The sequence below is a fragment of the Ovis aries genome, chromosome 6 (assembly GCF_016772045.2).
Source record: "Ovis aries strain OAR_USU_Benz2616 breed Rambouillet chromosome 6, ARS-UI_Ramb_v3.0, whole genome shotgun sequence".
In the NCBI taxonomy this organism is placed as follows: Eukaryota; Metazoa; Chordata; class Mammalia; order Artiodactyla; family Bovidae; genus Ovis; species Ovis aries.
The window spans coordinates 118,045,613-118,073,455 of NC_056059.1; the positions used below are offsets into that span (position 1 = coordinate 118,045,613).

The window sequence follows — 27,843 nt, forward strand, 5'->3', positions numbered from 1 at the left end:
AAATCCACAGAACACCATCGGGCATGAACACAAATGCAAAACACCTTAAATGTTGGTTAATCAAATCCAACAATATATATATATAAAGGACAATACATGATGATCAGGCGGGATTTATCCAAGGATGGAAAGTTGGTTTAACATTTGAAAATCAGTCACTGTAACATACCGTATCAACAGAAAGCAAAAACGTGATTATCTCAATAGATGCAGAAAAAGCTCTGGACAGAATCCAGCACCTGGTCCTGATGTTGTTAAAAAAAACCTCTCAGCAAACTGGCAAAGACAAGGCCTTCCTCCACCTGACAAAAGGCATCTGCGGAAACATTCCAGCTACCATCACGCTTGACTGTTAAAGAGTGATGCTCCCCGCTTACATCAGAGCCAGACCTGGGGTCTGCTCTCTCCCTGGTACTCAGCATCGTGCTAGAGGGTCAAGTCAGTTCAGACTGGAAAGAAATAAGTAAAGTCTTGATCTGTAAATGACACAATCATCTATGGGAACAAATCTATGGAATCGACAAAAAAAAAAAAGTCACCAAAATGAACAGTACTGGTGAACACAGCAAGGTGGTGAGACAGCCCAGTACTCAGCTCCATTGGCCTTGGAGCAGTGAGCCGCACACGCACAGCTGGGTCAGAAAGGTTTTAAAGAGCCGAGCACGCATCTCATCAGTAGTATGGCCCGCTCCCCAGGTCAGCTCAGTCGCTCAGCCGTGTCCTACTCTCTGCGACCCCACGGACCGCAGCATGCCAGGGCCCCCTGTCCATCACCAACTCCCGCAGTCCACCCAAAATCATGTCCATTGAGTCGGTGATGCCACCCAGCCATCTCATCCTCTGTCGTTCCCTTCTCCTCCTGCCCTCAATCTTTCCCAGCATCAGGGTCTTTTCAAATGAGTCAGTTCTTCTCATCAGGCGGCCAAAGTATTGGACTTTCAGCTTTAGCATCAGTCCTTCCAAAGAACACCCAGGACTGATCTCCTTTAGGATGGACTGGTTGGATCTCCTTGCAGTCCAAGGGACTCTCAAGAGTCTTCTCCAACATCACAGTTCAAAAGCATCAATTCTTCAGGACTCAGCTTTCTTTACAGTCCAACTCTCACATCCATACGTGACTACTAGAAAAACCATAGCCTTGACTAGACAGACCTTTGTTGGCAAAGTAATGTCTCTGCTTTTTAATATGCTGTCTAGGTTGGTCATAACTTTCCTTCCAAGGAGTAAGTGTCTTTTAATTTCATGGCTGCAGTCACCATCTGGACCGATTTTGGAGCCCCCCAAAATAAAGTCAGCCACTGTTTCCCCATCTATTAACCATGAAGTGATGGGACCAGATGCCATGATCTTAGTTTTCTGAATGTTGAGCTTTAAGCCAAAGTTTTCACTCTCCTCTTTCCTCTTTCCTCATCAAGAGGCTCTTTAGTTCTTCACTTTCTGCCATAAGGGTGGTGTCATCTGCATATCTGAGGTTATTGATATTTCTCCTGGCAATCTTGATTCCAGCTTGTGCTTCATCCAGCCCAGGGTTACTCATGATGTACTCTGCATAGAAGTTAAATAAGCAGGGTGACAATATACAGCCTTGACGCACTCCTTTCCCGATTTGGAACCAGTCTGTTGTCCTATGCCCAGTTCTAATTGTTGCTTCCTGACCTGCATACAGATTTCTCAAGAGGTAGGTCAGATGGTCTGGTATTCCCATCTCTCTCAGAATTTTCCACAGTTTATTGTGATCCACACAGTCAAAGGCTTTGGCACAGTCAATAAAGCAGAAATAGATGTTTTTCTGGAACTCTCTTGCTTTTTCCATGATCCAGTGGATGTTGGCAATTTGATCTCTGGTTCCTCTGCCTTTTCTCAAACCAGCTTGAACATCAGGAAGTTCATGGTTCACGTATTGCTGAAGCCTGGCTTGGAGAATTTGGAGCATTACTTTACTAGCGTGTGAGATGAGTGCGATTGTGCGGTAGTTTGAGCATTCTTTGGCATTGTCTTTCTTTGGGACTGGAATGAAAACTGACCTTTTCCAGTCCTGTAGTCACTGCTGAGTTTTCCAAATTTTCTGGCATATTGAGTGTAGCACTTCCACAGCATCATCTTTTAGGATTTGAAATAGCTCAGGTGGGATTCCATCACCTCCACTCGCTTTGTTCGTAGTGATGCTTCTTAAGGCCCACTTGACTTCACATTCCAGGATGTCTGGTTCTAGGTGAGTGATCACACCATCGTGGTTATCTGGGTCATGAAGATCCTTTTTGTACAGTTCTTCTGTGTATTCTCGCCCCCTCTTCTTAACATCTTCTGCTTCTGTTAGGTCCATACCATTTCTGTCCTTTATCGAGCCCATCTTTGCATGAAGTGTTCCCTTGGTATCTCTAATTTTCTTGAAGAGATCTCTAGTCTTTCCCATTCTATAATTTTCCTTTATTTCTTTGCACAGATCACTTAGGAAGGCTTTCTTATCTCTCCTTGCTATTCTTTGGAATTCTGCATTCAAATGGGTATATCTTCCCTTTTCTCCTTTGCTTTTCTCTTTTCTTTTCACAGCTATTTGTAGGGCCTCCTCAGGCAGCCGTTTTGCTTTTTTGCATTAAAAAAAATTTTTTTTTCATTACTTTTTACCCCAGGTCCAAGGTAAGAGAAACCTCGCTAAGATGGTAGACGTTGAGAGAGAGCATCAGACGGCAGACAGACTGAAACCACAATCACAGAAAACTAACCAATCCAATCACAAGGCCCACAGCTTGTCTAACGCAATGAAGCTAAGCTATGCGTGTAGGGCCACCCAAGATAGACGGGTCATGGAGAGGTCTGACAAAACATGGTCCACTGGAGAAGGGAATGGCAAACCACTTCAGTATTCTTGCCTCGAGAACCCCATGAACAGTATGAAAAGGCAAAAAGATAGGACATTGAAAGAGGCACTCCCCACGTCGGTAGGTGCCTGATATGCTCCTGGAGACCAGTGGAGAAATAACTCCAGAAAGAATGAAGGAAGGGAGCAAAAGTGAAAACAGCACCCAGCTGTGGATGTGACTGGTGACAGAAGCAAGGTCCGATGCTGTAAAGAGCAATATTGCATCGGAACCTGGAATGTCAGGTCCATGAATCAAGGCAAATTGGAAGTGGTCAAACAGGAGATGGCAAGAGTGAACATCAACATTCTAGGAATCAGTGAACTAAAATGGACTGGAATGGGTGAATTTAACTCAGATGACCATTACATCTACTACTGCAGGCAGGAATCCCTCAGAAGAAATGGAGTAGCCATCATGGTCAACAAAAGAGTCCGAAATGCAGTACTCAGATGCAATCTCAAAAATGACAGAATGATCTCTGTTCGGTTCCAAGGGAAACCATTCGATATCACAGTAATCCAAGTCTATGCCCCAACCAGTAACACTGAAGAAGCTGAAGTTGAATGGTTCTGTGAAGACCTATAAGACCTTCTAGAACTAACACCCAAAAAGATGTCCTTTTCATTATAGGGGACTGGAATGCAAAAGTAGGAAGTCAAGAAACACCTGGAGTAACAGGCAAACTTGGCCTTGGAATGCGGAATGAAGCAGGGCAAAGACTAATAGAGTTTTGCCAAGAGAACGCACTGGTCATAGCAAACACCCTCTTCCAACAACGCAAGAGAAGACTCTACACATGGACGTCACCAGATGGTCAACACCGAAATCAGACTGATTATATTCTTTGCAGCCAGAGATGGAGAAGCTCTATACAGTCAACAAAAACAAGACCGGGAGCTGACTGTGGCTCAGATCATGAACTCCTTATTGCCAAATTCAGACTTAAACTGAAGAAAGAAGGGAAAACCGCTAGACCATTCAGGTATGACCCAAATCAAATCCCTTATGCTTATGCAGTGGAAGTGAGGAATAGATTCAAGGGCCTGGGGATGGATGGATGGACGGATGGATGGATGGAGGGAGGGATGGACGGACGGAGGGACGGGTGGAGGGATGGACGGATGGATGGACGGAGGGATGGACGGATGGATGGACGGACGGACGGACGGACGGATGGACGGACGGAGGGACGGGTGGAGGGATGGACGGATGGATGGACGGATGGACGGACGGACGGATGGATGGAGGGATGGATGGAGGGATGGATGGAGGGATGGATGGATGGATGGATGGAGGGATGGACAGATGGATGGACGGATGGACGGATGGATGGAGGGATGGATGGATGGATGGAGGGATGGAGGGATGGATGGAGGGATGGATGGAGGGACGGATGGATGGATGGATGGATGGACGGAGGGATGGATGGATGGACGGACGGATGGACGGAGGGCCTGAGGACCATGGACAGGCCTGCTTCCCACGCACAGGTATTTACCCGACAGGAAAGGACGCATTAATAATGTCCACACAAAGATTCGCATGCAAATATTCACAGCAGCTTTATTGGTAATGCCCCCAAATTGGGAACCACCCAAATGCCCATCAACGGGCCACAGGGCCAACCATTCTCCATCCATACGAGGAGAGACGTGGTCAGCAATCCAACATGAACCATCTGTCAACACAACCTCGCAGGTGTCTCGAGGCAGTCGTGCTGGTGGACAAGGTGTGGGTGCCATGCAGTGGCGTCTGTGCCACCTTCTAGAAAGAGGCGGGGTCCACAGTGAGTGAAGCAGATGTTGGGGCTGCCCGTGTGGTGCTGGGAGGGGGCCTGAGACGACCCCGGGGGTGCGGGAAACATCCAGTGTCCAGATTGTGGTCATGGTGTCAAGGACATAGGTCAAAAGTTATCAAATCAGATGCTTTAAATAGTGTCAACTTTACCATAATAAAGGTTTGTTTTTTTTTTTTTAAAGAAAAAAAAAGATTGACCTGCTAGACAGACTAGAGCCCTCCGTGGAGGGCCCTGGGGGGCGGCTGAAGCCACAGGAGTCAACACGCGTGGCCCCTCTGACTGCAGCTGCGGAGTGAGCACCACGCCCGAACGGGGTGGCATCGGCTAGACTCTGTAAGGCTCCAAAGACCTCATTTTGGCTTTACCTTCTCTCCTGAGACCCTCACTGGAGCCCCCGTGCACAGGCTGGCCGCTCTTGCCCCTGCACTGGGACCCTCGTGGGAGGGACCCTCTGTCCTGGGGGACACCGGTGTGTCGCTAGTGACTCAGACACACACCACAGGCACGAGCTTGGAAGGGTGGCCCCTGGTTGAAGCCTTGACCTAAAGTCCCCCAGAGGGTGAGCTGCCCCACAGGAGCTCACGGGGTGTGGACATTACCCGGGCCTGCTTCCCAGCGGGCGGTTGTAGGACGGGACTGGAGTTTCTGGACATGGCCGCTGGGCAGGACTGCAGGCGAAGCGAGCCCGGCCAGCTGGGCTGACCAGCGCCCCTGCCAAGACTGGGCCCCACTCCTGCAGATGGGCACCTGAACCCCCAAAGTCAGAGCAGGACACTGGCCACGCGAGCCCGTCCCGCCAGCTCTGTCGGGTGGAGCAGCCTCCCTGGTGGGGAAGCCTGGCCAGCCACCATCACCAGCCTGCCATTTGGCGGTCTGAGGGCGAGGGCTGGGTCAGTGCTGGCACCCACGGCCTCGTCTTGCAGCAGGGGTGCCCGCCACTCACTTTGCCGTGGGCAGGGTGGGGCTGCTCCCAGCATCCTGTGCCGACCCAGGTGGGGCCCCTTGACCAGCAGCCTGCAGGGGCATTCTGCCCTGGTGCCCAGGAGACAGCTGGTTTCCTGCATGGTAACGTGTAGGCGAGGGCAGGCACGTGAACCCCAGCCGCTGTGCTCAGGACTCTCATCCTGGGGAGGTCCCATCACAGCGAGGGGCTGGACCCTATCCATGTGGCCCACTGCCCACGTGGCCCAGGGCCCTCTCGGGATCATGGGCGAGGGCACCAGGCTGCCTCCCCTATAGCCCCTCATCCCCCAGAGGCCCCAAGAAGGGCCCCCCCTGCTCCCAGGGGGCCCACTGCCCCCCTTCCTGTGCTGGGCCCAGGTCACCCCTGGGCATCTGGTAGCACACCTGGCAGGCGCCTAAGGCTGGGGTCTGAGGTCGCAGGTCCGTGGGCAGCCCATTCTTCCTCTTTCCTGCCTGGGGGGGCGGTAGTGCCCACCTCTGCAGGGGACCCTCTGGGGACTCCTGCCCCTCAGGACCAAGAGCACCCAAGGTGGTTGGAAATGTAGTCTGGGGCCCCATCCCAGGCAGACCAGAGTCACACCGTGTTTGCCAAGCCCCCAGATGACTCACACATGTGAGCGTGTGAGGCCGTGGGCTCCTGGGGCCCTTGGCAAAGGTGAGAAGGCTGATTACACGCAGAGCCCTGAGCAAAGAGACACACGGGCACCTTCTGGGGTGCTGCTTGAGGCACAGGCAGTAGGAGGCTGTAGGTCTGTGGGCAGGGCTCTGAAACCGCCTGTCATGCGAGGCTGGGCTCACGTCCAGGACCCAGAGCCTTGATGGAGGGAAGGCTGGGTGCCCGTGCAGTCAGGAGCCTGCGCCCCCAGCTGTGGGAGGGGCACCCAAGGCAACTAGTGACCACCCATTGGAGGGGAACCCTCGGACATCCTGGGGGCTCCTGGACGACGGCTCTGACCTGAGGCAAAGCCACACTCCTGAAAACCACCAGTGCTGGTCAGACAGGGCTCTGGCCTGAATCTCTGAGCCCATGGGCAGCCCCTCCTGTGGGCGTCCCCATCTTCCTAGAACACAGGCTGGGCTGTCCACAGCCAGCAGCAGTGCCCCCACGGCCCCCTGGCTGGAGGAGGGGACGTGCTGTGGAAGCCCCCAGACCTGCCCGCCATGTGGGGGACAGAGACTAGGTCCCACATTGGAAACCGGGGGATGCGACTGAGGGCCGCGTGGGGGACAGAGACTAGGTCCCACGTTGGAAACCGGGGGATGCGACTGAGGGCCGCATGGGGAACAGAGACTGGGTCCCACGCTGGAAACCGGGGGAATGTGACTGAGGGCCTCCTCTGGTCTCCGTGCCACTTGCCAGACTGGTGTGGGTGACCGACGATCAGCGTCACCCGTGGCAACACCCATCGGCTGACACCTGGACGCGGCACCTTTACTGGACGGAACCGCAGCCCCTGGCACCGACATGCTGCCGCCTGGCAAGTGCTTGCTTCCCTACCCTCCTGGACGAGACCAGCAAAGCCCTTGGGTGGCCAGCATGGTAGCTCAGCATCAGAGCTCACCTGCTGGCACCACTCCTCCCAGCGTCTTCATTCATTCAGCCCAGGGACCTCGAGGACAGTATGCCCATCAGGAAGGCAGAGCAGCGATACGCACCCTGGAGGCCTGGGTGAGGCCTGTCCTCCCGCAGCGGGTGGAGGTGAGCCGGGAGAGTCCAGGCGACTCCAGGGGAGTTTGCAGTCCGAGGGCTGGCCGTGCCGGGGTGTCCGAGAAGGTGGGTACTGGCAGTGCGGGGGTGTCCTGTGGAGGTGGGGTACTGGCAGTGCGGGGGTGTCCTGTGGAGGTGGGGTACTGGGAGTGTGGGGGTGTCCTGTGGAGGTGGGGTACTGGGAATGTTGGGGTGTCCTGTGGAGGTGGGGTACTGGGAGTGTGGGGGTGTCCTGTGGAGGTGGGGTACTGGGAATGTTGGGGTGTCCTGTGGAGGTGGGGTACTGGCAGTGCGGGGGTGTCCTGTGGAGGTGGGGTACTGGGAATGTTGGGGTGTCCTGTGGAGGTGGGGTTCTGCCTGTGTTGGGGTGTCCGTGAAGGTGGGTACTGGGAGTGTGGGGGTGTCCTGTGGAGGTGGGGTTCTGCCTGTGTTGGGGTGTCCGTGAAGGCGGGGTACTGGCCTGCTGGGGTGTTCTCTGTAAGTGGGGGTGCTCTCCTCCTCTAGGACCACTTCTGGGAGCCCAGCGCTTGCTGGGGCTCAGGGTGGGGGCAGCAGACACTGCACCTACACACGCTGTTCTGACCCCTCCCGTGGGCCACGGTGTGCCAGCCAGGGGCGACACAGGCCTGTGCCCGTGGGTGATGGCCCGCAAGGGCCCGGCTGGCAGGAGCATCTGAGGCCAGCCCCCGGCAAGTGCTCTGGTCCAGGGCCCGGCACCCTGGAACACAGCCGCCGCCTCAGCGGTCGGGACCGACTCTGCTCTCGAGAAGCCGCTCTGGGGCGGCTCCAGCCACACTTACGGAGGAGCACGACCCCAAGGCCAGTGAGAAGCCAGCGCCCGCAGCACGTGTCCAGAGCCTGGGCCCCGTGCGTCTGGAAGCGGGATGTGTGACCCGGAGGCTCCCCCGCCACGTGGGCCCGCTCTGGGAGCCTCCAGCGGCCCTGGAGGGTAGTCCGAGGGCACACACCCACCAGCACCTCCGCACGTGCAGGACCGAGGTGCACGTCTGGCTCCAGCAGGCCACGTCCAGCAGGGCAGCCAGCGGGCCAGACTCAGGATGACGAAGATGAGACACCTGGGGACAAACGCCTGGGGAGGGGGGCAGAGAGCTCTGCGTCCTGCAGGAAGGCCGCACGGGTCCAGGGAGGGACCCCTGCCGCCAGACAGGGCAGCCTCTTGCCGTCCTGGGGCCATTCCACGGCACACACGCGCAGCGGCCGTGCCAGCAGGGACGATGGGGGATGTGCAGGGGCCGAGGACGTGGCCTTCCCGAACTCTCAGCCCCGAGCTAGCAAGGACCGAAACACGGTCGGAGAGCGAGGACACGCCCACAGCGTGGGGGCTGTCTGACGGCACGCCAGCCACGGTCCAAGGGGAGATGGTGACTTGCCCCTGGAGACAGCCAGGGCTTGACCGTCCCGATGGGACTCAGGGGCCAGGGCCGAATCCCCGCGGATGGCTGCGAAGCCACAACTGTCTCCCAAGGAGGTGCCCTCTCCCCAGCAGCGAGGCGGCAGTGGGCTCCCAACTGGAGGCTGAGGAGCCTGGGCCATTGTTCTGGGCCTGGAAGGATGGGCAGGGGGTGATCTCTGCTCCCTGGAGGGTAGGTGGGGTGCACGGTGTCTGAGGAAGGAACCCGGTACCCCTCCCAGGATGCTGAGAGCTGAGGTGGCCCCTGACTGTCTGGGTGCTCAGGCCACCGAGCCAGGAAGTGGGGAAGAGGCTGCTTTAACGCCGGGGCGAGGTGTCCCCGCCACAGAGAAGAGGACCAGGGCTTGGTGCAGGCAAGCTGCCTCCCGCAGGTCAGACGCTGACGCCCTACCCCCAGGGCCTCGGAATGTGAGTGCTGTTTGGAGTGGGGGCCTCAGAAGAGGTGGCTGGTGACAGCGGGGCCCTGGGCACCAAGCCCTGAGGCAGGGGGACGGGCGCTGATCTTGGGGTTCACGTGGAAAATGGCCGAACCAACACCCTTGCCCAGGACAAGGTGCTGGTGGGCCGGCATGCCCGTGTGCTCCACGTCGACAGGGCAGCAGGTTCAGGGAGGGTCGGGGGACGACCAGGCCTTGCCTCCCACCCGCTCAGCCAGGCCTGCAGCCCCCCTGCCCGAGCGCAGGCGGCTCTGGGAGGGCAGCAGGCGGCGGCGGGTGGGGGGGGGGCAGGCCCACTTCTGCTGGGTGCACTCCTCTCCTCACTGGGGGCCTCTCCACACCTTGCTCTGCGGGCTCCATCTGTCCTGGGATGCAGGTGGGGTGGGGAGGAGCCCCAGTGTTCCGCACCACCCCTGTGGCTTCCCTGCCCTCTGCCCACACGTCCGTCCACAGCCCCTAGGGTGTCCTCATCTGGACATGCCATCTGTTTCCTCCTGGGGCTGGATGAGCAGCCCAGACGGCCACGGAGTGGACTGTCAGCCTCTCTCTCCGCTAGACAGTCTGGCCCAGGCAGCCTGGAAACCCCTGCCCGGGGGGCGCAGGGGGCAGTCTGGCTGGGCCTCAGGAAGCGGGACTCCTCTGGGCTCCCCTGGGACTCCCAGGCCACCCCCTACGGGCAGAGCCTCAGGTCCTGCCCTCCGGGGACACAATGGGCCCGCTGCAGCCAGCGGTGATACCAGAGACCCCAGACAGGCAGGGTGGGCACTCCAGCTCAACACTTGTCTGCATCCCAGCCGAGAGGAATCCGGGCTCCCATGGGCGGGCAGGGGCCTCGGGTGGGCTGGCGGGCATGGCCGCGCTCCAGCCGGGCCGCGCGTCCCCAGTGCCCACCATGAAGGCTGTCCCCGAGACCGTGAGTCATAAGGCACTTTAAGGGGGTGAGTGAGGGGCGGGAGGAGACCAACAGAGGGGAGGACTGGCTGGCAGGCTGCTGGCAGTTGGGCCCAGCCTGGCTCCCGGCCGCCAAGGCTCACGGTCAGCACAGGCCCAGTCGCTGGGCAGCAGAGGCCCTCAAGAAGCAGGGGCCTCCAGGTACCGCACGGGGCTGGAGAAGGGGCCTGGTCGGGCCCAATAGTCCACGGCACAAACCCGATAGGAGCCGGAGATCACAGCTGTGTCTGTGGACACAGAGGCAAGTGCTTGTCTGAAGCCTGAACCCCCTTTCCCCCCAAACTCCAGGTGTCAAGAGGTCCTGGACCACCCTACTCCTCCCAGGGACTGTGCTGAGGTGGCGGGCACACCTGGGCTGAACACGAACAGGTTAAAAGTCGAAGGCTTCCTGCTGATGGGAGCGAACACTCCCCCCTCTGGGCAGAACTGGATCTCATAGGTCCATAGGCACCTGGGGAGGTCAGACCAAGGCTGGGGTCCAGAGGGGCTGCAGAAAGGGCAGGCCCAGAGCCCTTCCCTCCCCCTCCCAGGCCGCGAACACTCCCCCTGCAGCGACGAGGGCCACCCCGGCTGGAAGGAGAGAGCTGGACCACAAGCATCACGGGCAAAGATCCCCTGAAGGCGCCCCCACCCTACATCAGACAGGGGCAGAGCCATGGGCATTGGCGCCAACAGCGGAGGGACGCGGACACATCCTGCCGGGGCGGTCAGAGGGGCGCTGGGCCCTGCAGCAGGGAGGACTTGGGGGCTGAGGCGGGGTGGAGGACAGGGGTAGGGGCGCTGGCCGCACTCACGCACTTGGAGCCCACACGCTCGTCCGACCAGACCAAAAGCAGCTGCCCGCGGGCTAGGGGCAGAGCACGGAGCCGAGTCACCTGGGGGAGCGAAGCGCAGAGTTGGCAGGGCGGGCGCCCCGGGCGCGCGGAGCGGCGGGGCGGGGGGAGCGGCGGCTTGCCTGGCCCGGGGGCTCCTCGGGGCGCGCGCACACGTGCACCAGCAGCAGCGAGGGCAGAGCGAGCCGAGGGCGCAGCGTCAGGCGGCCGCTGCTGGGGAAGGAGCGCGGTTTCACGGCCGCAGGGTCCTGGGGACAGAGTCGGGTGCTCGGGATCCTGGGACCTCAGGAGGCGCCCCGCCCGCCCCTCCCCCTCCCCCTCCCCCTCCCCCTCCCCGCGGACCTCGGCCGCGCGCATGCGCCGGAACTGCGCTGCGGAGGGGAACACCGGCCTGCCCAGGCGCCGCCACTCGCCGTAGGGGTTGCAGAGCCAGTTGTCCACGTAGAGCTGGACAAAGACGACCTCTGCGGAGCCAGATGCTGGGGCCGTGCCTCGCCTCCTCCAGGCCCCGCCCGCCCCAGGGCCGGGGTCCCCTCCCCCCGACCCCTACTCACCGGGGCCCGGGGGCACCCCGTGCAGGCTGAGAATCAAGGGGACCGTGCGGTTGGCGTGGGCGCGGGTGTCATCGCTCCCGTAGACCAGCACCGTGGCGCGCCAGGCGTCGGCCGGGCCAGTGGGGCGGTGGGCGCTGGCCAGGACGCCCACCGTGTGGTTGCTGTCCAGCACCGCGCCGCCCCGAGACACCTCGGCCCAGAGTTGCTCGCCGTCTGCAGGCACGCAGGGGCGGTCAACACCGGGGTCCCGGCCGCTCTGCCCTCCCGGCCGAGCTTCCCACCACTCGCCCTCCGCGGGAGGTCCCTGGCCACGTCACAACCTCCTTGGCCCCGTGAGCCAGGAACAGAGCGGGGAGGGGCGAGAGAAGAGCTCCCCGCTCCGCGGCAGGGCCCGCCGGCCCTCGGGCCTTTGCACAGGCTACCCCTGGCCTAGAGAGGCATCCCCGTCCAGCCGAGGCGCGGCGCGGCCCGGCCCCCGCAGCAGGCGGCGCGGGGCGGCCCGCCGCTCACCCAGCAGCGCCAGCAGCGCCATGGCGGCGAGCACGGGCTTGCGCAGCAGCTGCACGTGCGGCGGGCGCGTGTCGTTGACCTGGAAGCGCGCGGTGAGCGTGCGCTGGGAGAACTGGTGCGGATGGTAGCTCAGGAAGGCGTTGTCGTTGCTTAGCAGCGCGTAGCGGACGGCCGAGCTGGCGTTCGCCAGCAGCAGGTTCTGGTGCTGCGCGACAACCTGCGGACGTCGGGGACGTCGGGGCGGCTGGGACCGCGCCGGTGGGGCGTCCACCCTCCCACCCGGGACTCCCGGGGGCGGGCCCACCTTCACGACCATGGCCGCGTAAGTCACGTCGGCCCTCCAGGGCTGCGGCAGGGACCAGCCCACCAGCGGGTCAGCCTCGTCGTTGTAAATGGGGGTGTCAGCAAACTTGGGGAAGAGCCGCTGGATTTGCTGCACGACCACCGCCTCCTGCTCTAGGATGGAGATGGAGCTGCCCGCGCCCTGCGAGCAGCCGCCTGAGCACCTCGGGAGGGCCGCCGAGGGGCCGCGGGTGTGGAGCAGGGGTGGAAGCGCGAGGTCCCCAGCCTACCTTCTTGTGCAGCGCGATGTAGTCCAGCCGCACGCCCACCTCCCCGGTGAAGAAGTTGCTGCCGTTGTTACAGTGCCCCAGGAGGCCCCAGCAGAGCGGCGAGTGGGGCGGCGCGTGGAAGGCGTCTCCAGGGCCGCCCAGGCGCAGAGCTGGGCTGGCTGCTCGCAGACCCTCAGAGCAGGCGTCGTAGTAGTTCAAGAAGCCTGGGCGGGAAGGACACAGAGTCCACACCCGGGGCCAGAGGGGCCCGCTGCCAACCCCTCCCAGATCCATAGGACCCCAAGCCCACCCACCTTGCAAGGTCATGGACACGTTGTCAAAGTCGTGGTGGTCTGGCTCGTTCCACGTCTCAAAATTCCACTTGGAAACGTGCTCGAGGCCATACCTACCTGCAGAAGGTCCTCGCTGTGGCAAGAGGGCCTTTCCTCTGGGGTGGTGTCACCAGCTCATGGAGCCCTCTGGGGGGGGGGCAACCACGGCTGGGAGGTTTGGATGTGATGGGAGGGTCTGGGTGCCCGGGAGCTGGCCCCCCCTGCCCAGCCCCTTGCTCATCAGGAGGCCCTGGCTTGGTGACTTCATGAGAAAACCAGGTGGGGGGTGGGACAGAGGGCAGCCTGCACAAGAGTGCCCACCCCGCCCCCGCAGGGCACGAGCCCCGCCCACCGATGTATCTCCTGGCGAGGAGAGCGACCAGGTTCCTCCACTCAAACACCTGCTGCTTGTCCTCAAAGTTGGTGAAGCGTCCAGAGGGGCTGCCCATCAGCTCGAAGCCTGCAGCAATGAGGGTGGCATCCCACAGCTCACCTGCCTGGCGCAGGCAGGCAGAGGCAGCCCCAAGTGCGCAGCCAGGAGGACCCAGAAGAACCAGGCCAAGGAGAGATGGGGAGGCCAGCGGCACCAGGGCGATGTGGCAGCTTACCTGGGACGAGCTGGTTCTCCCTGAGAAGGTCCAGGTACCGATCCAAGTGGGTGAAGTTGTAGCGCAGGCCCTGCCCGAATAGGCCCCTGTGGAACGATGCTCAGTGTCAGGGTGGGGAGGTGGGCCGGGGGCTGAGACCACAGCCACCACTCAAGCAGCTCGGGAACCAGCACGGCGCCCTGCAGGACTAGGCTCCAGACACAAGTGGCCTTCCTCCTCTGAGAAGATAACTGTGAGCCTAGCAGTCACTCACAGCCTAGCATGCGCGAGCGTGTCTGCACTGGAAGCTCACTCTCAAGCCTTCAGGGGCTCAGAACAGCCTGGGGCTCAGAGCAGGAGGGGCAGGCAGGCCTTTTGGAAAAGGTGCCACAGGATGGAGGCGGGGAGAGCAAGACGGCTCACAGCGAAGAGGGAGGCTGTGTGGTGGGCCTGGCAGGACGCTGCCCTGCCAGATCCTGCACCTCCTGGGGCCAGGGGCCTGGATCTGGCTCCACAGGACCCCTGTGCCCTCCCGCAATGAGAGGTACTGTGGACACAGTACCCCACCCCGCCCACTCTCCCCCACCCCTCCCACGGTGAGAGGTACTGTGGACATAGTAACCCCACCCTTCCCACTGTGAGGTACTGTGGACACAGTACTCCACCCCTCCCACTCTCCCCCACCCCATCCACTGTGAGAGGTACTGTGGACACAGTATCTCCACCCCTCCCACTGTGAGAAGTACTGTGGACACAGTACCCCACCCTTCCCACTGTGAAGTACTGCAGACACAGTACCCCTGCCCCTCCCACTGTGAGAGGTACCATGGACAGTACCATTGCCCACTTCTACTTGGAGACGTACTGTGGACACAGCACCTCTGCCCTTTCCCCATTCTGAGAGACGACCTGGCCACAGCACCCGAGCCCCATGCCCCTCTGCCGGGCACCGTGGACAGTACACCTGCCCCCTCCCCACACTTTTGGCACCATGGACAGTACCCCTGCACCCTCCCCGTTCTGAGAGGCACCATGGACCGCACCCTTGTCTCTTCCCACTCTGAGAAGCAATATGAACCCTTTTTATGCCTTCATGTTTTTGAGGCTTAATTTTTTAGCGCACTTCGGCCTCACAGCAAAATGAGAGGGAAGTGGAGGCTTTCCCAGTTACCTCTGCCACCCGACAGGCACAGCCCCCGCCCCACAGTCAACTCCCAGAGTGGGACATTTGTTACCATTTTCGAACCCACACTGACATAATCGCCCCAAAACCACAGTTCTGAGTGGTGGTGTGGAGCTGAGCGGATGGATGTGGAGGAGGGGCAGCTCGCACTGACTGAGGGGCTTCGCTTGAGGCCCTGGGTCGGGGGCGGCTGCAGCGGGCAGGGGCAGGCAGGGGGAAGCTGAGTAAGATGGGCCTTGGCGTGCTGGTGTGGCGCGGAGGTGAGCATCCGAGGGGAACTCGGCTCGGGGGCTGGCAAAGGGAGCCGGTGCCCGGTGGTCGCGCGGAGGCGTGCGGGGCGGGCGGAGCAGAGCAGAGAGGGTGTGAGGCCCACCGGGTCCAGATCGGAGCCGGAGTTGCAGCTGCGCCCCCAGCGGCTCCCTCCCGCGCGCGGCGGCGGCGGCGGAGGGCAGAGGGTGAAGTCCGGGGGAATCCGGCCCTGACCTGCTCTGTTCTGTCTCACCCCGGTCTGGGCTGACCAGCGCTGAGCCCCGGACGGAGAGCGAGCGCTTGGGCAAGTCAGCACCCTCCTCCCGGGCCTCCGGCCCCCCACTCTTCTCTACACAGAGTCGAGGCCGAGCCACCACGCACCCAAGTGCCTCCGGCTGCGGTCGGGCCCGGTCTTCCCGCCTCGGGGGGGGGGTCAGCCCCAGGGCACGTGCTGCGCAGCGGGGATCCGCCCCTCCCCCCCTCCAAAGGTCACAATCAGCAGCAAACGGAAAAAACCTTAAGCGATAGGGTAAAAATTAAATGCGCGGCAGGGGGCAGGTTCCAAAGTCCCGCAGGTGGGGGTGGGTGACGCTGAGGAGCAGGTGCCAGGCTCTCTCTGCGGATCCCGCGAGCGAGGAAGGCCTCGGGTAAATGCTGTTCCCGCGCTCTGGTCCCGGGCCAGCAGGGTGCCGCTAGGGGAGCCCCGGCCCGGCCGCAGGGCCGATGCCAGCCCGTCACTCCGAGCGGACCTCCTGAGAGGTCCGCTGACCCGTCCGGCGTCGGCCCCCGGAAATGCCCTGGGGGTCGGGACACTTGCTCCTCCGGGACCAGAAGACCCAACACTGGGGGGATCCCGGGCACAGAGTCCCGGAGGGGCGGCCCTTGGGCCCCACTGTTGATGCCCAGGTCTCCATCCGTCTCAGCCCCGACTGGGGAAGGAATGGGAGCGATCAAAGCCAGCGAGAGGGCTGAGCCAGCGCTGCAGTGCGCGGCCCAGCCCAGCGATCCCCTGCAGGGGCCGGGGTCACCGACGCAGTCGCCCCAGCTCCTCTCCACCCTGCTGCCCCGCGGGGGCCAATCCTGGGTGGGAGGCACAGGCGGGGTCGCCTTCCGTTCCTGCAAGGGGGCCGGGCCGCGGCGGGCGCACAGCGGCGGCTGCACAGCGGCTTCATTCACCGCGCAGGCGGCCAGCCGGGCGGCGCCGAGCCCACCCCCGCCCCTCTGCCCGAGCGCGTGCGCCGCGAGGACCCGGCGGGCGGCGCCCAGGTGAGTGCTCGCGTCCGCGGGGCGGGGCCCAGACCCCGCTCGTGGAAGAGTAGGGACGCCCGGTCGGGGTGCTCCCCGGCTGGTGCGGGAAGGGATGCGCGGGCAGGCGGGGGCGCAGGCTGGAGCCGCGCTGCTCGGCTTGGGGGCGGTGCGGAGTGGGGGCGCACTCGTGAGGGGGGCGACCGGCAGACCATGTGTGGAAATGCACGCGGCGGGAGCCCGGGCCGCCCCTGCTCGGTGCGGGTGGGACGCGCGCGGCCGGCGTGGGCGAGTGCGCGGGGCGGGGCTGGGAGCGCCCAGCGCGGAGGCCGGGAAGCGCCGCCCGGCCAGGGCTGCGACTGGGCAGTGGGGAGACGAACCGCGAGCTGCGCCCTGGAGACGAGGATGGGCTGGCTCTTCTCACGTGCCGTGGGGACACAAAGCTCCTTTCCAAATACGTGAACTCAGCTATGGAGACGGTGATTTAAGGACCAGTATTAAACGACCGTGAGCACAGGACTGGAGGAGGCAAACGGTGGGCCGTCCCCCCGTGCCCTCTGCGGTCCAGCTGCGCGCCAGGGCCCTGCTGTCTCCTGCCCACGCAGAAAAGTCTGCAGTGGGCTTCAGCCAGCAAGGCCCCGGGCCCCAAGGCCGTGCCTGTGTTCCCACTCAGACCACAGTGAAGAACAGGGGCCTCAAAGCACAGAGGGCAGACAGCACGGCTCAGGCCCCCGGGGGTCCTGCTGGTTCTACCAAGGACAGGAGTGAAGCCTCCTCAGCTGTATCTCCTCACTTGCTTAGACGCAGGGGCTGGGGGAGTAGAAGGCCCAACCCCACCACCTCGGCAGCCAGGCCAGCCCCCAGACAGCCCTCCCGGGGCTTCTCCACCCGCCAGTCCCCAGAATGCCCTCCCACCTCCAGGCTCCCCTCCCCGCACCAGCTCCCTAGCCCATCACATCCCACCACCACCACTCCACACACTCAGGAACCCCCGTGTGCACAGCCTGGGCCTTGCCCCCACCCACAGAGACTCCCAGGGTGGGCAGAGCACCCCTTCCCCAGGCTGAGGCCCCCAGCTCCACCTCTGCCCACGTGGCAGTTCCCGCCCTGCTGGTAGCCGGGTTGGAAGATAAGCGCTGTGACCCGGAGGGTGCACGCTCCAGCCCGGAGAGGACTCTTATCTGCCCCTGGGCAGCCGTGACTCATCCTGCCTGCTCGCGGGCCAGTGGCTCCTGTAAATAAACCACATCCTTGGGCAAACAGCTCCCTGCTAGGGTCAAGTGGGCCCTGGGCAGGACTCTGGGCAGCAGGGGGGGCCCGCTGAGGGGTGGGGGCGGCACGCTGGGGTGGCCCAGGCTCTGGTGGAGTCCTCAAGGGCGGGGAATCTGACTGGAGCTGAGCGGCGGGGCCTGGGCGCTGACCACACAGCCTGCTGCTGCAGGTGCGGGGAGACCTCCCACTCTCGGGTGCTCCCCCGCCCATCCTGGGGTTCCACCCCCATTGTGGCCCCCAAATGGGGCTCTGGTCTTCCCCAGCCAGGCTGTGGACTTGAGAACAGGACACACCTTTCAGGGGGCTCTGGGGGAAGGTCCCAGAGTGAGGCCGAGTGTGTTAGGAACCTGGAGAGACCTCCGCCCGCCCCCCATCACCAGGGGCCTCGGGGGACAGCAGGCCCAGGCCAGCTCTGCCTTGCAGCCTCGTCACAGCGACCCTGGCCCGGCGCCCAGGGTGGAGGACACTCACGGCCCAGGAGACGGGCTCTTCTTGCCACGCTGCCCCTCAGACACCCACCTGTTCCTTTTCAAGGTGGGAGAACTGAGGTCCTGAGTACCCTTTAGAGCAGCAGCCCGCTCAGTTCACTGTGTGTGGGACACGAGGGCGGTTCTCTAAAGCGACTGCTTACCTTCCCACTGGCCCCAAGAGGGAGGGCCCACCACCCTGGAGGAGCGGACGGAGGTGTGGTGAGGCCAGGCACCCGCCCTCAACACAGGGTCGGCACCTGGCTGGGAGCCAGCGGGTTGGGCTCCAGAGGGCAGAACCAAGGCCCCCAAGGCCCCCAAGGCCCCCACCGCCCCCAGCAGGAAGGACACGCCCAGCTGGTTACTGGATCTCCATACCGGCAACCCTAGAGTCCTCAGGCCTGCCCTCCACACAGACCCAGAGCAGAAGCCAGCCCGTGTCTGCCTGGGGCCCAGCCAGCTTCGGCATGGACCAGACCCACCTCCTGGAAGACAGGATGTCCAGGGATGGCGCTGGGGGCGGGGGGGGGGGCGCGTCCTTCCCGCAGACCCCCACCCTTGCCCACATTCCAGGTCCTGGAAGCTGTGGACTTGCCCCCGAGCTGAGGGCTCACCCTCTGGCTGCTCCCCGCCCCCACCCCAGCTGCCCTGTCCACACCTGGAGCCTGGCTCCTGGGAGGCTGGAAGCTTATGAAAGGCCCACACAATTGTCATTCTCTGAGCCTCTGAGTACAGAATAACTCCCCGGATTAGCCGCTCAGGTAACGCTCATCTTGGGGAAAGCTGTGACTCAGCAATCTCTGGAGTAAATGATTTAACTGCAAGCCCAGCAAGCTGGGCAGTCAGATGCTGAGCACAGACCACTGCCCGCTGGCCAGCGCAGGCCAGCCTGGCCTGAGCCCACCGAGGCACGCCCCACCTGCAGACTGAGCCGGAGGGTCCCTGGGACAGACGCGCCAGGCCTGATCTACACGCTGAGCCCGGGAGGGGTCCCTCAGGTGAGAGTCCCCCGGGGCCCGCTGCAGGACAGCGGGGCTCTGGACCACCTGGCCACAGCAGAGGTCAGCGCCCCATCTGCAGAGCAACAAGGCCAGACCCCGAGGTTTCTTCTATGGACTCCCAGGCGTTCAAACAGTCCTCAACCGACGCCCCTGGACCCCAGAATCCTGGCTGAGCTCAGGGGACCCCGACAGAGCCGCCAGGGGCCACGCCCGCCTCACGAAGGGCCGTACCGCACCCGTCCTCCGCACACAGGGCCGCCCCAGGCCCCAGGCCCCAGCCCCCAGGCCCCAGGCCCCAGGCCCCAGGCCCCAGCCCTGTGTGCACCTGCTGGGGTAACCAGGCTCTGGGCGGGCAGAGACGGTCACGAGGGGGACGTCAAGAGCGGCAGGCCGGAGGGCCCTCAGGACAGCTGGGAGCAGTGCCCTGGTGCTCGCTGAGCAGGCGGCAGGCCGGGCCGGGCCCGAGCGGCAGGCTGCCCTCTGGACCGGAGAACGGTTGGCACGCGCTTCCCACGGTGCCCATGGGGTCTGAGCCAGAACCCAGCTGCATTAACTCATGCTGGGAAAGGGGGCCTGCGTCCAGGACCCCCCGGCGGGTGGCAGGCGCGGCGCCCCACCTCCCCCCCAGCTGCACCGCCTGTGCAGGAGTCTGCCCCAGGAGTGGCCACGGCCGGCGCTGCTGCAGCGTGGGCTCGGGGCTCCGGCCTCTGCGAGGCTCTTCCTGTTGCCCCAGGCCAGGTGTCCGGAGGGCGGGTGGGGCGGCCACTGGCGTGGGTGCGTCTGCCTCCCACGAGGCCCCCTGACCCTGACAGCTTGGCTGCCCCAATGGTGACACCCACCTCCGCCCGCTTTGCAGGTTCTCCGGGGGGACCGCTGCCCCACGATGGAAGCGTCCCCCGAGTACATGGAGCGGGGCGGGCGGCTGTTGCTGGTCCGACGGCGCCCCCCGCCGTCCCCGGGCCTGGGCGAGGCCCTGAAGGCTGGGCTGCGGCGGAGCTGTGCCTGCAGCGTGCAGGGCGCCTGGGCGCAGCTGCAGGCCCTGTTCCCCGCGATCTGCTGGCTCCGCCAGTACCGGCCCCGGGAAGCACTGGCGGGCGACGTCATGTCCGGGCTGGTCGTCGGCATCATCCTGGTGCCGCAGGCCATCGCCTACTCGCTGCTGGCCGGGCTGCAGCCCGCCTACAGCCTCTACACGGCCTTCTTTGCGAACCTCATCTACTTCGTCATGGGCACCTCACGCCACGTCTCCGTGGGCATCTTCAGCCTGCTCTCCCTCATGGTGGGCCAGGTGGTGGACCGCGAACTCCTGCTGGCTGGCTTCGACCCCGTCCAGGATGGCCCAGGGCCCGGGACCAACCACAGCAGCCTCAACAGCTCGGCAGCCGTGCTGGCACTCGGGCTGCAGGACTGTGCGCGGGACTGCTACGCCATCCGCGTGGCCACCGCCCTCACGCTGGTGGCCGGGGTTTACCAGGTGAGGGGCTGTACCTGCGCCCCCACGGGGAGCCTGTCCGGGTGGCCGGGGGCCGTGGCCCCGGGCCCAGGCATGCCCCACTGCCCCACCTGGCCCCAAGTCCTCCCTGGCTTCCTGTCCCAAGTGGGACCCTGGGGCCCACCTGCCTTCCTGAGGCCTCCCCGGACCCGGGCACCTACCTCTTCCCAAAGGCCACCCCAGTCCCTGCCCTCAGCTCTCCTGGGAGGGGGGTGGCGTGCCTTCCGACTCCTGGAGTCCCCATCTGTGAGGCTGTGCTGCGCCCTGTGGACATGGCGTGCGCTCCAGCGTCTGCTGGGCCGCCTCGTGTGGGCCCCAGGGAGACAGGCAGTGTGAGGGCGGGGTGGGGCTGTCCGCCTGCAGCTGCGGCTTGTCCACAGGTTCTCATGGGCATCCTCGGGATGGGCTTCGTGTCCGCCTACCTCTCGCAGCCGCTGCTGGACGGCTTTGCCATGGGGGCCTCGGTGACCATCCTGACCTCCCAGCTCCGGCACCTGCTGGGCGTGCGGGTCCCGCGGCACCAGGGGCCGGGCCTGGTGGTCAGCACGTGGCTGAGCCTGCTGCGCAGTGCCGGGCAGGCCAACCTGTGCGATGTGCTCACCAGCGCTGTGTGCCTGGCCGTGCTGCTGGCCGCCAAGGAGCTCTCGGACCGTTTCCGGCACCGCCTGAGGGTGCCGCTGCCCGCCGAGCTGCTGGTGATCGTGGTGGCCACGCTCGTGTCCCACTTCGGGCAGTTCCACGGGCGCTTCGGCTCTAGCGTGGCGGGTGACATCCCCACCGGCTTCGTGGCCCCACGGGTGCCAGACGCAGGGCTGATGTGGCGGGTGGCGCTGGACGCCGCCTCCCTGGCCCTCGTGGGCTCCGCTTTCTCCATCTCGCTGGCGGAGATGTTCGCCCGCAGCCACGGCTACACCGTGCGCGCCAACCAGGAGCTCCTGGCCGTGGGCTGCTGCAACGTGCTGCCCGCCTTCTTCCACTGCTTCGCCACGAGCGCCGCGCTGGCCAAGAGCCTGGTGAAGACGGCGACAGGCTGCCGCACGCAGCTGTCCAGCGTGGTCAGCGCCGCCGTGGTGCTGCTGGTGCTCCTGGTTCTGGCGCCGCTGTTCCGGGACCTGCAGCGGAGTGTGCTGGCCTGCGTCATCGTGGTCAGCCTGCGCGGGGCCCTGCGCAAGGTGCGGGACGTCCCCCGCCTGTGGCGGCTCAGCCCCGCCGACGCGCTGGTCTGGGTGGCCACGGCCGCCACCTGCGTGCTGGTCAGCACCGAGGCCGGGCTCCTGGCCGGCGCCCTGCTTTCGCTGCTCAGCCTGGCCGGCCGCACCCGCCGCCCGCGCGCTGCCCTGCTCGCCCGCGCCGGGGGCTCCAGCTTCTTCGGGGACCCGGCGGAGTTTGAGGGCCTGGCCCCTGAGCCGGGCGTGCAGGTGTTCCGCTTCACGGGGCCGCTCCATTACGCCAACAAAGACTTCTTCCTGCAGTCGCTGTACAGCCTCACGGGGCTGGACGCGGGCTGCGCGGTCGCCAGGAGGAAGGAGGGGGGCCCCGGGCTGGGGGCCGGCGCGGGAGGCCCCGCGGGGGGCAGGGACCCGGGCTCCGGGAGCGGCGCAGCCTCGCTGGTGCCCGCGGCGGCCCGCTTCCACGCGGTGGTCATCGACTGTGCCCCGCTGCTGTTCCTGGACGTGGCCGGCCTGGCCACACTGCAGGAGCTGCATCGAGACTATGGGGCCTTGGGCATCAGCCTGCTTCTGGCCTGCTGCAACCCCTCGGTAACGGACACACTGAGGAGAGGCGGCTTCCTTGGGGAGGACCAGGGGGACGCGGCTGAGGACGGGCAGCTGTTCCCCAGCGTGCACTGTGCCGTGCAGGCGGCCCACACCCGCCACCAAGAGCTGGCAGCCGCCAACTCCATCCTCTAGCGGAGCCAGCGCCCACGGCCAGCCCCCACGCCCATGCCCGTCACGGCGCCCCGAGACAGACACCGCCCCGGCGTCACGCCAGGCACGGCGCTGTGCGCCCACGGTCCCTGGGGCCAGTCTGACACTTGGCATCCTGTCTCGCTTGGAGGACCCTGAGGCAGTCACCTGGCGTTCGAGGTGCCAAAAGGACATCGGTCCCTTGAGCCGCCAGCCCCCACCCCCCGGTGAGAGCTGGCTGCTCTGGCCAGGACGTGAGGGTCTCTGTGTCTAGGAAACCCCACGCTGCACACACCCAAGTGTCTCTCACAGCGTGTACCTCAGCCCCGCTGGGCCTCGCAGGGCCAAAGGCAGCGGGACCAACATGCCTGCAGCCTGGGCCTGACGGGGCAACCCTGCACAGCCTGAGCAGAGCAAGTGTGCCCACTCGCCGCTGTGGGGTCCAGCCGTGCCTCCAGGGTGGCCGTCAGCAGGACGCCTGCTGTGCCCGAGGCAGGGGCTGCTGGGAGGGGGCCCTGCACTGTCCCTGCCCCATGCGGTCTTTGCCGAGAAGCAGAAGGGCAGTGGCTCCCGGGCGCAACACCCCCTCACTGAGCCCTGACCAGGGCGCATGCCGCACTGTCCTCCAGCCCAGACGCCACCTCCTCTCAGTCTTGCCCGTACCGCCCCCAGGAGCTCTGCCCAGCAGCCCAGCCCCTCCGTCACCCACCTGGCCGTGATGAGGTCCAGCAGCCAGTGGGTCCGAACCTGCTCAATGCCGCCATGAGGAACCGCGCCCACGTAGGCCAGGTTGAGCTGCTGATCCCAGCTGAGGTCATACCGGTCGGCCTGGCCGTGCGGCAGCGGGGGACTGGGGACAAAAGAGGGGGGAGTGGAGCCATCAGTCCCCAGGGGAGGGGCTTGTGGAACAGCCTCCGCACACACCCCACCTGCAAACCCAGGGGAGGGATGGGGTGTGCCTTTCTGCCCATTAATTTTACTGCCCCTGACATAATAAATCAGTCCCTAACGCCAGGACTGGGTGAAGCCTCAGGTTTATGGGGGTCAAGCGCTCCCGGGGAAGCCATATCCCCACCTAAGCCCTGCCCGACCGTCAGCTCCAAGCCTGACAGAGGCCACTAGGGGCACCAGTCACGGGAACGGGTCCCACTGCAGGGTCGTGGGAGACGCTGAGGTTGCCCCCTTGAGACGGTTCTAGGCCACAGCCCCTCCTGCAGCCTGGGGTGTCCTGGGCGGCCACCAGGCTCTTCAGACTCCTGGGGGTGACCAGGCACCCCTGGGACCCAGCCCCTGACGGCAGGGGCAGCTGCTCAGCTGGAAAACCGCGGCTGCAGCGGTGGAAGCGTGGCACAGGGCCAGCAAACAGAGAGGAGCGCCCCACCCTGAGGGCCGTTCCGAAAGGAAGGAGGGAGCCGCGGCCCCCCTCACTCGGGGCGCCCGCTCCAGCTGCGACAAGGGGCCCCGGAGGCCCGGGTCGGGGAGGAGCGCGCGGCGGGCAGGCGCTGGCTGGTTGGGCCGCCGAGACCTCGGTGTCCCCGCGCGGAGCTCACCAGAAGCCGGTGCTCCTCCAGAAGGGCCGCAGGGGCCGCAGCGCGCGGGCCGCGTCCACGCGCACCAGGTGCGGGGCCTCGGCGGCCGCGAGCGCCGCCGCCCAAAGCGCGCCCAGAACGGCGAGCAGCGCGGCGGAGGGGCGCGGGGGACGCATGGCGGGGGCGCGGGCGCGGGCGCACCCCAATCCCTGCAGACGCCCCCGGCGCTCTGCGCTCCGAGAGAGCCGAGGTCCACGCCCCGCCGCCCGGTTCCGCCTCCGGGTCGCGCGCCACGTGACCGCAGGCGCGGGGAGGGATCTCGGCGGGACCCGGGCAGGCGGGGTCAGCTCGGGGGCGGGCGTGGTGGCCGGGGCGGGGCCGGAGCGCGGCCGGGAGGGTCCGGTGGGGACGGTCCCGGGCGGTGGGCGTGGGGCCGCTGGCCGGGCTTCCGGGCGCCCGCAGCTCGGAAGCTGGAGCGCGTCTCTAGCCGAGGGCTGTGCCCTGCTCCCGCGTCTGGAGCCCCTCCCTAACCCTAAGCCCTCCTTCCGCCCCGGCGGCGGGCACCGGCCCCTCCGTCCCCTCCCACGCGGCTTGGAAAGCGCTTGGGGGTGGTGTCAGGGCTTCAGAAGGTCGTCCGGGAAGTAGCCTAGCGCTCCGGCCGGGTGGCTGCGCCGTGGCTGAAACCGCGACGACTGCACGGTGCGGGGAGGTGACCAGATGTGGACCCATTTGGAAGGTGGGCTGGTGGCCCTTGGGAATTTGGCCGGAGCCACGTGGGGACCTGCGGTTTTCTGAGAGAGGAGCTGTTGTTAAGCAACCAGGGTGGCCCGGGGCCGGCGCTGCCTTTGAGAAGTGCAGCGGACCCCTCTGCGGCGGGATGGGCAGCCTGGCCCATGGGTTGGGGGAGGTGGGGTCAGCGGTGTAAGTGCTTCAGCTCTGAATTGCACACGCACACTGCGAGCTTCTGTGCCAATGCACGTCCTCCGCCAGACATCTCGCGGCGCAGGGAGGGGCCTCCAGCCCCCACACTGACCTCCCTTGACAGCAGAGCCCACCCGGAGTCCACCCTCGTCCGCAGTCCCCTGCGGTGAAGACGGAGAGGAGCTGATCGCGCTCCAAGAGTGACTGACGCCGTCCGGCCACGGCATGGAGCCGAGCTGCGCGGCCGGAGAAGAACGAAGGCAGCAGAACCCAGGAGCGTCCCGGTGAAGGGCCCACGGCAGAGCCAGAGGGGGGCCTCCAACGCAGCTGGGGGGAAGGACCCCTCGCCTCCCAGAGCCGGGCAGCAGGGAGAGCAGCGAGCTTCCGGCAGAAGCTACAGAGCGCGGAAGGGAAGGGAAAGCGAAGTCGGTTGCTGTCAGCCAGGTCGTCTAAACCCAGCACAGACTGTGCTTTGAGACGAGGCCAGAAGAGACGCTTCTGAGGCTCCAGCTCCGAGGACGTTCACCACCACCAAGCCTCCCTGATGGCAACTGGCGTCCTTGCGGGGGGCGGGGACCCTCACGGGAAGGGAGGGCGCACAGCAGGAAGGCCTGCTGTCCGCAAACCCGATGGAGACCCCCCCACGCGCGCGCGCGAGGCTCGAGGCAGATCCCCGTGGAGACCCCCCCACGCGCGGGCACGTGAGGCTCGAGGCAGATCCCGAGACCGAAGCCCCTCCGTCAGTTGCCAGGAGTTGCGCGGGGCACAGCGGTGCACGGGCGGCTGGCCGCCCCGTCCCGAGTGGAGCTGCGGCCCTGAAGGGACTTGGCAGCTGCGACTGAGTTAAGTAAGGGCCTTACAGTGAGGAGATGATCCTGGATTATCTGACTGGGCCCTAATGTCCTTGTCGGGGGGAAACGGGGGAGATTTGACACGACAGAGGCCCCGTGGGAACTTCAGAAGAGAAAGCCTCCTGAAGACTGCCCTAAACTCTGTCCTCGGGACTTCTTTTAATCAGGTATGGTTAGACCAGAGGACACAGACCCCAGAGAAAAGAGGCAGGCCCACACGGGGAGGCCGAGAGCAGAGGAGCATTATTAAAGGATCCCACGTGCAGGGCGTCTCGAGTGCCCAGCGGCAGCATGCGTCCCCTTTAACAGAGAAAAGGGCAGTGGAAAGCTTTAGAAGCTGGCATGGGGGTGAGTTGGCCACGGTGCTTGAATGAAGGGAGATTCAGGCCTGGAACGAGACAGGGACCCTCCTGGAGGCCCACTTGCTGGACTGGAGTCTGGAGAAGGCTGCCCGAGGAGGCCCGTCTGCGTCTCAGTTCAGCCCCCTGGGCGCCCTCAGAGCCAGGCTGTGAGACTGACCCTTGTGTGTGTCAGCCCGAAAGAACCAGCTCCCCCTGACCCCATGCGTGGCCTTCGTGCGCCTGGGGACATGCGGGATTTCCGTGTATTCATGTGAGACCAGAGATTCCCAAAGTCCTTCACTCCTAAGCGGGGATTTTAGGCAAAGCTTGGACAGTGTGATCACATGGGAATGGGCCACTCGGGGGGCCCGCTGCTGGTAGGCTGAGCTCGGGTTCTTTCCGTCACCAGGGCTGAGGGCCAAGGGCAGCAGGGCTGCAGGGAGCCCGGTCACAGGGCGGGAGGCGGGGTGTGGCTGGAAGCACCCTTCGCAAGTCCAGGGACGCCCACACTGAGACTCCGGTCGTCCTCCAGGTGGCCAGGAGGTCTGGGGGGAAATGCGTCGCTCCCAGACCCAACAGAGATCGGAAGACGTTGAATCTGTGTGTCCGTGTCTCTCCTTGGAGGAGGGCGTTGCCATGGTAAAGCCTCACCTGTGCTTGGAGGAGGGCGCTGCTCTGGTCGTGGGCTCAGGGCCAGGCCTGCCCTGGGCAGCCTGGAGCAGCGGGGCTGTCCCTGGGGGTGGAGCCAGCAGCAGGAGAGGAAACTGTTCTGGTTGCTGGCTGCTGAGGCCTCGGTGCTGACGCTGTAGAATTTCGGGTGTGGGGGCCCAGCAGCGGGACCACTGCGGCCTGGTGTGGTTTTCGCCCACCCAAAATTTTCCTGGGAAAAGAGCAGGCTGAATCAGGCTTCGTTCTCCCCTCGATGCCCTTAAGTCGGCTTTTTTCCTTTCAGTCTTTTCTCCTTCTTCGTTTATTTATTCATCCATTCTCCTGTTGGGGTTCTCGTCCCTGTCTCTGGCTGGAAAGAGGGCCAGGGCCCTGCCAGCAGCACCAGCAGTCTTCCCTTCTGCTTTGTCTTAAACAAAAGTCTCTTTTCTCTCTTCAGTGAGCCCTGGCCTCCGTCTCTAAGCAGCTGAGGACGGTTTGCTTTTACCTGCCCCTGTCCATCTCTGACTGTATCGACGATTTTTGCTCATTTCCTGTGTCCCTTCCTGGAGAAGGGAACGGCTGCACACTCCAGGATTCTGGCCCGGAGAACCCCCAGGGGTCGCAGAGTCGGCCACGACTGACCCCCACTCCAGGATTCTGGCCCGGAGAACCCCCAGGGGTCGCAGAGTCGGCCACGACTGAGTGACTTTCAGTCTCACTCTCCCTGTGTTCTTGGCGCTCCGGCCTCTGGGGCCTTGATCCTGGAGAGGCTGCCCCTACCCAGGACTGCACCCCCTTCTCAGACAGGTCCAGAGCCCTCACCCCAGTCGGCCCTTCACCTGCACTCCTGCGGTGCCTCATTATGCCCCCCAGTCACCCCCAGGCTGGCGCTGGATGACCAGGGGCTGCCCCGGCGCTCGGGCCTGCCGGAAGCACTCGAGCTTCCCAGTCCCGGGCTTCCTCCGCGGCCCTGCGCTGCTCCCCACTCCTTCCTGCCGAGCGCCCGTGAAGGCTCTGGGCCATGCTTTCTTCGCTTCTGCCTCCTGACCCAAACCTCGACTCTGGACGTGCCACCCCTGCTCTCAAGCAATGTGAATAATAAATTCTTCGTCCTGAGGCAGTGTCTCCCTCACTTTACCACATGTGATTAAAACAAATCCTGGGCACAAATTTTTGAACAGAGGTGTCGTGCTGAGGCTCTGATGATGGAGGAGGGGGCC

At 64.1% G+C, this 27,843-nt stretch overlaps 3 protein-coding genes and 1 long non-coding RNA gene across 10 annotated transcripts; 2 read left to right on the forward strand and 2 right to left on the reverse strand.

The window, feature by feature from the left end:
* Positions 1 to 4,398: 4,398 nt before the first annotated feature.
* Positions 4,399 to 8,016, reverse strand: LOC132660031 (nascent polypeptide-associated complex subunit alpha, muscle-specific form-like). Of its 4 annotated transcripts, XM_060417716.1 has the most exons (4): positions 7,744 to 8,016; positions 7,279 to 7,570; positions 5,603 to 5,717; positions 4,399 to 4,625 (listed from the first exon to the last, which is right to left on the reverse strand). In XM_060417716.1, exons 1-4 carry the CDS (start codon positions 8,001 to 8,003, stop codon positions 4,543 to 4,545), a joined length of 750 nt encoding a protein of 249 aa, XP_060273699.1. In that variant the 5' UTR covers positions 8,004 to 8,016; the 3' UTR covers positions 4,399 to 4,542. The 4 variants fall into 4 exon arrangements, 3 of the variants coding, with proteins under 3 accessions (XP_060273699.1, XP_060273700.1, XP_060273698.1); XM_060417717.1 differs by lacking the exon at positions 5,603 to 5,717; XM_060417715.1 differs by having other exon boundaries at positions 4,399 to 5,717.
* Positions 8,017 to 10,112: 2,096 nt separating this feature from the next.
* IDUA (alpha-L-iduronidase) lies at positions 10,113 to 24,093 on the reverse strand. 3 transcript variants are annotated; one of them, XM_042251779.2, is made up of 14 exons: positions 23,884 to 24,093; positions 23,043 to 23,183; positions 13,539 to 13,624; positions 13,283 to 13,390; positions 12,913 to 13,008; positions 12,620 to 12,822; positions 12,352 to 12,531; positions 12,048 to 12,264; positions 11,538 to 11,750; positions 11,326 to 11,447; positions 11,106 to 11,231; positions 10,949 to 11,025; positions 10,501 to 10,601; positions 10,113 to 10,377 (listed from the first exon to the last, which is right to left on the reverse strand). In XM_042251779.2, exons 1-14 carry the CDS (start codon positions 24,036 to 24,038, stop codon positions 10,271 to 10,273), a joined length of 1,932 nt encoding a protein of 643 aa, XP_042107713.1. In that variant the 5' UTR covers positions 24,039 to 24,093; the 3' UTR covers positions 10,113 to 10,270. The 3 variants fall into 3 exon arrangements, 2 of the variants coding, with proteins under 2 accessions (XP_042107713.1, XP_060273697.1); XR_009601194.1 differs by having other exon boundaries at positions 10,266 to 10,377; positions 10,945 to 11,025; XM_060417714.1 differs by lacking the exons at positions 11,106 to 11,231; positions 11,326 to 11,447 and having other exon boundaries at positions 10,945 to 11,025.
* On the forward strand, positions 15,561 to 23,347 carry SLC26A1 (solute carrier family 26 member 1). 2 transcript variants are annotated; one of them, XM_042251778.1, is made up of 3 exons: positions 15,561 to 16,215; positions 19,791 to 20,408; positions 20,807 to 23,347. In XM_042251778.1, exons 2-3 carry the CDS (start codon positions 19,818 to 19,820, stop codon positions 22,334 to 22,336), a joined length of 2,121 nt encoding a protein of 706 aa, XP_042107712.1. In that variant the 5' UTR covers positions 15,561 to 16,215; positions 19,791 to 19,817; the 3' UTR covers positions 22,337 to 23,347. The 2 variants fall into 2 exon arrangements, with proteins under 2 accessions (XP_042107712.1, XP_042107711.1); XM_042251777.1 differs by lacking the exon at positions 15,561 to 16,215 and adding an exon at positions 18,778 to 18,931.
* A 393-nt stretch (positions 24,094 to 24,486) lies between the features above and the next one.
* On the forward strand, positions 24,487 to 27,739 carry LOC121819860 (uncharacterized). Its single transcript, XR_006060241.2, has 2 exons — positions 24,487 to 24,598; positions 24,911 to 27,739. It is a non-coding gene; the product is annotated as an uncharacterized LOC121819860 (long non-coding RNA).
* The last annotated feature ends 104 nt before the right edge of the window (positions 27,740 to 27,843 follow it).